This window comes from Drosophila innubila, chromosome X, assembly GCF_004354385.1.
Source record: "Drosophila innubila isolate TH190305 chromosome X, UK_Dinn_1.0, whole genome shotgun sequence".
In the NCBI taxonomy this organism is placed as follows: Eukaryota; Metazoa; Arthropoda; class Insecta; order Diptera; family Drosophilidae; genus Drosophila; species Drosophila innubila.
In genome coordinates, this window is record NC_047626.1 from 20701690 (window position 1) to 20710158 (window position 8469).

General features: G+C 38.2%; 1 protein-coding gene across 1 annotated transcript; it reads left to right on the forward strand.

Moving 5' to 3' along the window:
* The first annotated feature begins 5128 nt into the window (after positions 1-5128).
* LOC117788085 lies at positions 5129-7988 on the forward strand. The gene is made up of 3 exons (XM_034626753.1): positions 5129-5605; positions 7102-7239; positions 7443-7988. Exons 1-3 carry the CDS (start codon positions 5129-5131, stop codon positions 7974-7976), a joined length of 1149 nt encoding a protein of 382 aa, XP_034482644.1. The 3' UTR covers positions 7977-7988.
* The last annotated feature ends 481 nt before the right edge of the window (positions 7989-8469 follow it).

Here is an 8469-nt window from a genome sequence, read left to right on the forward strand (position 1 = left end):
TAAACAATTAATATTTAAATGTCAAAATAATAAAATAATAATATTTAATAAATTTCAAAGATATAAAAATTGAACTTACTGCAACATATAAAAAGTTTGCAATATTAAAAATAAGTTTGTTAAATTTTATGTTTAAAACTAATCAAATTAACATTTATTATTAATTGCCATTTACGTGTAAGACCACTTAATATGCCAGATCAGGAAATATAGATTCTTCTAATTAGAAATTCCACTATTGTTTACAAAATAATTAAGACTCTATAAATGCCACCCTCCTAAATATAAATGTATTCACCATCTTTAGTTATAGCCCATTTACACGACAGCACATTTGGCACATTTGGCCCGAATGTGGACTTCATTTCAGTACAAATTCCGAATGATCATTTTGGCTCATTCATAATGAATGTTAAGATTTTTTGGCATTCGCCCCGGCGAATTTCAGTATTTTTTTATCGAACGCCCGATTTGTATCGATGAACTCAAGAAAAAAAGAAGCAATTATCACCTTAACCAGCTGTATTCTTCAATAAAAACGGTAGGCATTAAATTTGCGCCAATTATAATATCAAAATAAATATTGAAATGTGGTTATTGTCAGCTCTTTATAATTTGTGCACAGAAACCGAACAGCTGATTTGCTTTGGGTGAATATTAAATGTCTTAAGAGTCTCACATTTGGTCGTGAAAAACCAAAAATGAGCCACATTCAAATGTGAGCAAATGTGGCAAATGTGAGCAAATGTGGCAAATGCATATTTCAAATAAACCTTTACGCTTTGAGTATAATAAAATTGAAATCTAGTGATAGGCATTTATAAGTTTAAAGGTCTCCGTTCGATTTTTTTGGGAAAACCTTAGAATAAACCCATTTTATATACGACTAAAACTTTCCATGACACTTATCAGCGAATCGTCATGGGCGAAAGTAAGAATGAAATGAAATTGGCAAGGCGTTGACACACCAAGCGATATGGGCCATATTGCCATATGGTGGTATTCGTGGGGGAATCGGGCGGAACCTATTTATGAGCATATAAGGTTGTCAGCACGCGTCTTAGCACCTTTTGAGTTTGTACTTTGGACCTCAGTATGGCCCCCAATAATGTCGTAATTATTATTTACTTTTGCGGTGATCGCATTTTGAAGCATTGTCATAATTTAATTTGATTTCTTATACAAATCGCCTAATAATGATAAACCAAAATATGTTTTTATTTTTTGCGTTATTTAAGATAAATATTATCAATTTCTTTTTCACAAGGTCATAAATAGTCAGCTATTGGTCAAGATAGAACAGAAAGTGACCAGTGGGTTTAGTAGTCATAGAACAGTTACACTAGTAAGTATGGTTAATTCAACAAAGAGTTTCCATTGATAAGGTCAGAGATCTGAGTCTTAAAATGCATAATATACAGCCCACTGCTTAAAATAACCTTTTTAAAAGTGTTTTTCAATATGTATATTAGTCAAAATACGTTCAACGCAGAACGCTTCAAATTTAATTACATATAAAAATAAATATCTTTCATATATCATGCATCTATCTAATAAAATTGTTCACATAGGTGGTAAACTATCCAATATCTATGACATGTGTGCTTTTTAAATTTACAATATGATATATTTTTAAGTACTAAATAGCATTTGGGGATTTTAAAATGTGAGCTTGATAAAATATAATATTTTTGTCAATATATATATTTGTGGGAAAAAAAAATAATTTTAAAATATTTTTTTGAAATTTAAAAATATATTTTATTGTAATTATTATAATTAAAACTTAATATTCTTTTTTGCTTTTTTTGAAATATATAAATTTATTTTTTTTTGTAATAATTATAATTAAAACATAATATCGTTTAATTGGTAAATAAATGAAAATAAATAGTCATATTAAAATATTTTTTAGGGCACTTCCAGTTTTTGATTGGAGATGCAAAGAATTCAAATGAAATGTGTTTAAAAAGTATTTTAAAAAATATAGTTAACAATTGATTGAATAATATTTATTAAATTCAATAGACAATTTGTGGATTTTCATTGATTAAAATTGCATCATATTTGAGCCGCAATTAATTTCTCATTGAGATTGAATGAGTCAGTAGAAGACTTGTATTGAGACAGAGTATAAGAAATCTTCAAGTGGTATTCATCAATGAATATAATAATAATAATACCAATGACCTGATCCAAGTGAGTTTCAGAATTGACGTACATAATTGAAGAGTTCCATTGATAAGCCTGAAGTTAAGGAGTAAGTGAGTAGAACAAAAAAATCCCCCTTGGATCTGCTGTGTGGTAAAGTTTGCGAGGGGGGTGGGGGGTGGGTATCAGGGAAGGGGAATGATGATTTGCATGCACATTTGGCCAATGTTGCGGAGGCATACGCAATTCATAAAAAGTAAATACGATATCATGTGGATAAAAACATGAGAGGGTGATAGGTTGGGGTTGGAGTTGATGTAGGGGCTGGAGCTGGGGGAGGGGGAGGGTTGGCTGCTTGGGCAGTCATAAAATCAAATCAAATAATAATTATAAGCGTGGCGCGAATTCCGAGTGCTATTCTTTGCCATCATTGGATTGACGTCGTAGTAGGTAACGTTGACGCTGACGCTGACAGAGACTGCGACGGCGACGGCGACTGCGACAGCGACAGCGATACCGAGGCGGACGCCGACGCAAACCGAGAAAGACAGCAGAGATAAAAGCGGCCAATTGGCGTCCATATCGAACTATCAATGACAGTAACGTCAACAGCGACGCCTGCGTCGACGCTGGCGTCTCCGTCTCCGTCTCTGTCTGCGTCTGCGTCTGGGACTGCCTCACACGCAGCCCGGCGATTTTCGTATAAATATAAATTTATGCGCCCAGCTGAAACCATGAATCAGTCTCGTTTAGACGCACGCCAATGATAATCGTCGGCTCGCGAATCCAACCGAAGCGAGCGCAACAAATAAAAGCAAACAATTGATTTGAACTAACTAATTGTTAACACTAAGTGTGCTTTAGCACCCACTTATCACCACCCACCGCCCTTCGATCTGAATCTGAAACTGAAACTGAATCAGTATTATTGTTAACTAAAGTGAAAGCTGCGAAAATGTGCCAAACAAGTAAGTACGAGAACGAGAACGAGTACGTGTGCGAGTGTTAAGTCGATGGGTCCAAGGGTCTACAGATCCAAAGAAACCCCAGAGCCAGACCCCCAAAAACGAATGAGCCTACCATATATAAGAGTGTCAAGTGGCAATCGTGAATTTATGATCCCAGGCAAAGCGATCGATGGTGGTGAAATGTAATCATTTTTAGAGCGATGTTCTCAGCGATTTAAAAATGGGGAAAAAAAAAGAACACTGCTAACAGTAAAACAAAATAATAATAATAATTATAAAAACAACAACAAATGGAACTCACCTTAGAGATACGAGCAATGGGTGAGATACTCGTAGAGCTCAAACAAAAGTCCAGCTATGATGATAGATCGTTCAATTGTTTATCAATATTTGCATAGTTGCATAGTCCGGCAAAAGCTCGTCCAACGGGGAGTTCCCTCGAAATTATAAATATACATACTTACACACAACCACGTAGAACAAAGTCAAGTAAAAATACGATTCTTAAATATGTTAGCATTGATAACTGACTACCCAACAAAGTCTTTATCAAAATTGAGCTATTAATGGAAATAGTTACGATTGGTGACCATATCTTGCAAATTACGTATGCTTAAACAATTGTTTGTTCAATTTCATATTCATTCTGAACGGCAATTAATCGAGTCAATCAATCGATCAAAACGATTAAATCGATAAGATTTAATTTACTGCTACAAATCATACGATTCAAGTATTTATTCTCAGTTCACGTTTGCAGTTGCAGTTGGATCATAAAGTTTAATCATAGCTGGGAATATGGCGATCTAGAACAGAACTTTCTAGGCGATCAGCTTTAAAATTTGCGATCACCTGCTCGATTTTAGCCCGCTTTCTGGCCATGGCCAGCAGCACGTGCGCTATCGCAGCAACAACAGCAACAGCAGCAACATTTAAAGCCAAAGCAATCGCGTTGTTGTTGCTGTCGTTATCGAAGTCGCTGACCTACGACAACAACAACGTTGTCGTTGTGTATGTGTGTGTGGATGTTGATGTCGCTAGCCCGACCGGCGAGCACACACACACACACACACACATATATACCACACGGGTTTTGAATGAATTTGTATTTTGTATGAATTATTCATACGACGCGTTGGCCCGCGGGGCACAACTTGGTCAACGATGACGTCGCTGCTGCTCACCAACTTGTCTGTCTGTTTAGCGTCTGCTGCTGCCACCAGCTCTGCCTCAAAAAAACAAAAAATGAAAACCAAAAAACCCAACATGGCAAATAAAAAAAAAAAAAAGAAGGCAATAATACTTGTCGTATGAGTAATCTCATTTCTTGTGAAATTCAAACTAAACACAATGATGACAAAGCCAAACGACGTTAAACAATTTCAGAAATTGTACTCAATTGATTTGGTCAAAATACTCAATTTAGATGCGCCTACGCTGTCTCACTCTCTCTCTCTCGCTCTTTTTGTGTGTGTGTGTCTCTCGCTCTTCGTGCTGCGCTCACAGTTGGGAGGCTGTTGTAACTGTCGCTGCTCGCACAGCTGTTTATCAATCTCACCGAGATTCACTCAACTGCGAGTGAGTGCATTGTGAGTGCGAGTGCGAGTGCGAATACGAATACGAATGCGAGTGCGAGTGCGCGACTGGACAGTTGCCGAGCAGACGCCGTGGAGCGCGCACGCATATTATCAAGTGAACGCGTTAGCAGTTCAAGTTAGTTAATAACTAAGTTAGTTAATCAAGCCAGTTAGTGATACGCGTGTTTCTCTGTTTTATTCACCTTCCATTCTCATGTCCAACGGTAATAAGATTTATGATTTAACATTGATAAATGCAAACAAACTAATTTATTAATTTCTTTTTTTATTTTTGCTTTCGTTTCTGCAGCAAAGAATTGCCAAAGCAACGCACAACAGAGCCAAAGCAGCAGCAGTAGAAGCAGCAGCAGCAGAAGAAAGCAACAAAGTTGCAACTGCAACAGCAGCAGCATTAACAGTTACACGCTTATCATGGCGCTGGCTGCGCTGCTGCCTCTGCTGCCACTGACAAATGCTCGACATTTGCACGATCAGCTGTCGTTGGCCTATGAAGATGTTAGTTCCAGTTCCAGTTCCAGCTCCAGCTCCGGCTCCAGTGACAGCTCGCTGCCTGCCTGGCACGCCAATCCCTTCCATGGTCTCGAGCAGAGCAGCTACGACAGCAGCGACGACAGCAGCGGCGACGTCAGCAGCAGGGAATATGTGGAGAGCGAGAGCAGCTACGAGGAAATTGCTCAGGCAGCAGTAAATGCAGCGATGCGGGAGCTGCGTCGTCAACGGATCCGACATCGACGCAGTCACGAATTCAGATTCTTTGTCCGGTCGCAACATGAGGCAGCTGAGGCAGCCCCCGAGTGGGAGAATCCTTGCGGCGGTGTTTATCAGCCGGATGCGGGTCAGACCGCCGAATCGGACAGCTCCAGTCACGGACGTGTCATCAAGCGCAAGGTAAGTCAAGTGAAACACTCGAGATCAAAACATTCAAAGTGGTTATATCTTCATTAATATCCCAATTCCAATGCACAAAAGTATGCATTTTCTCTTAGTGTACATAGTTATGTGCCCCAGTGTGTAAATGAGGTAGTGGTCTGTTCACTTCGAGTCCAGAATTAATTTCTTATTATTATCATTTGTTTATTAAATATTATTTCTTAATATATATCTTAATTCCAACACACAAAAGTGTGCATTTCCTCACAATGTACAAATTTATATACCCAAGTGTGTAAATGAGGTAGTGGTCTGTTCACTTCGAGTCCAGAATTAATTTATTATTATTCTCATTTGTTAATTAAATATCATGTCTTGATATATATCCCAATTCCAACACAAAAAAGTGTGCATTTCCTCACAATGTACAAATTTATATACCCAAGTGTGTAAATGAGGTAGTGGTCTGTTCACTTCGAGTCCAAAATAAATTTCTAAATATTATCATTTGTTTGTTAAATATTAGGTCTTAATATATATATCCCAATTTCAACACAAAAAAGTGTGCATTTCTTCACAATGTACAAATTTATATACCCAAGTGTGTAAATGAGGTAGTGGTCTGTTCACTTCGAGTCCAGAATTAACTTATTATTATTATCAATTGTTAATTAAATATCATTTCTTGATATATATCCCAATTCCAACACACAAAAGTATGTATTTACTCTGAGTGTACATAGTTATGTACCCAGGTTGATTAATGAGGTAGTGGTCTGTTCACTTCGAGTCCAGAATTAATGTATTATTATTCCCATTTGTTAATGAAATATCATTTCTTAACATATATTCCAATTCCAATGCACAAAAGTATGCATTTTCTCTTAATGTACAAAGTTATGTTCCCAAGTGTGTAAATGAGGTAGTGGTCTGTTCACTTCGAGTCCAGAATTAACTTATTATTATTATCAATTGTTAATTAAATATCATTTCTTGATATATATCCCAATTCCAACACACAAAAGTATGTATTTACTCTGAGTGTACATAGTTATGTACCCAGGTTGATTAATGAGGTAGTGGTCTGTTCACTTCGAGTCCAGAATTAATGTATTATTATTTTTATAATTTGTTAATGAAATATCATTTCTTAACATATATTCCAATTCCAATGCACAAAAGTATGCATTTTCTCTTAATGTACAAAGTGATGTGCCCAGGTAGTTTAATGAGGTAGTGGTCTGTTCACTTCGAGTCCAGAATTAATGTATTATTATTCTCATTTGTTAATGAAATATAATTTCTTAATATATATCCCAATTCCAACACACAAAATTATGCATTTACTCTGAGTGTACATAGTTATATACCCAGGTAGTTGAATGAGGTAGTGGTCTGTTCACTTCGCGTCCAGAATCAATTACATTTTTTCTTATATATTTTGTTGATACATTTTATCATGTCTGAAATCTGTAATATTATATTAATACCATACTATTCTCTCTGATTTGCAGTATCTGATTGCATTGCGAAACAACACGATGCGTGAATATGACTATATGCATAACTCTGCCACTCTGGACTATGGCAAAACTGAGCATTGGGAGCATGAGTACAAGTTCCTGCCAAACATGACGCGTCCCACAAATGCGGTAAGTGGATCGACAAACAAACGATCGACAGATCGACAGATAGATTGATCAACTGATCGACTGATCGGCTGATCGATTGATGGATTGGTCTGCGGACCTGCTCCGCCTTGGGCGGCTTAGACCAGTTTCCGTTCGACTCGAACCCTTTTCGACTGGCTTGACTAACGTTTCCTCTTCTCTCTCCCACTCTCTTCCTCTCACAGGTGAAGCTCAAGACCTGGTACCGTCACATGCAGACATTCGTTGGCAGTTTCGCTCATCTGGGCAAGGCGCATTACAGATACCGCAAGGAGCATCAACTGAGCCTGGATGCGAGCACCCACGAGTTGCACGACCTGCTTGTCAGCGCCCGTAGTGTTCTCTGCGATATTGAGACGACCATCAACTCATCGTATCCGAACAGTCACGGTGCAAAGCTCACTCAGGTGAGCAAGGAGGCGATGAGCGAACGGCTCAAGTTCTACACTCCGGCTGATGGCAGCAAGGAGTCCAATCTGCGTGATCTCAAGTTTAGCAAGCAGCTGTACCTTCAGTATCTGGACAACATGTGGAAGACACTGCGTCGATCCCTTCGCAAGCAGCACAGGAGCAGCATGGAGCGTAAACATCATGCCTCATCTGCCACTTCCGTATCCGGTTCCAATTCCAATTCCAATTCAGCGCAAAACTTCAGCCTCGAGAGCTCCGAAAGTGGCTCAATGGCAGCGGCAGCTGCGGCTGTTGCTGCCACGGGTTAACGTGCAACTTGCACCAACTTCAGTTGTCCACTGTTCATCGTTTATCGTTTATCGTCTGTCGTCCATCGTCCATCGAAGAACACTACCCAGTATTAGCGCCGAGTGCTGTGCACAGTTCCTACTTCGCGCCAAGCCAAAAAGCAAACAAACCTACACACATACAAACAAACAAAGCAAACAATCACACGAAGAATTTGTCGAATGCCATTTTAGAATTTTACGCCCCTTGCCCCCTGCCTCACCCGGCAACCAAACCCCTCTTGTCATAATTATATAACTTATTTATTTATTTATTTATTTATTTATTTATTATTCCTAATGCTAGTGCTTAGTATTATATTGTATTATTATCACTGTAACTTCCCTTTTGCGGCTATTTATAATCACACACACACACACTCACACACACACACACACACACACACACACACACACTTACACACACATAATTATATAAGTATTTATTATTGAAATGACACATTCCCTTTTCTAG

Excerpts from the sequence above, each read along its gene's own strand:
- LOC117788085 (XM_034626753.1), top strand. The coding sequence starts at position 5,129 with ATGGCGCTGGCTGCGCTGCTGCCTCTGCTGCCACTGACAAATGCTCGA. Across the intron at positions 5,606-7,101 it reads GACGTGTCATCAAGCGCAAG|TATCTGATTGCATTGCGAAA; the intron begins GTAAGTCAAGTG and ends TCTGATTTGCAG. Across the intron at positions 7,240-7,442 it reads TGACGCGTCCCACAAATGCG|GTGAAGCTCAAGACCTGGTA; the intron begins GTAAGTGGATCG and ends TTCCTCTCACAG.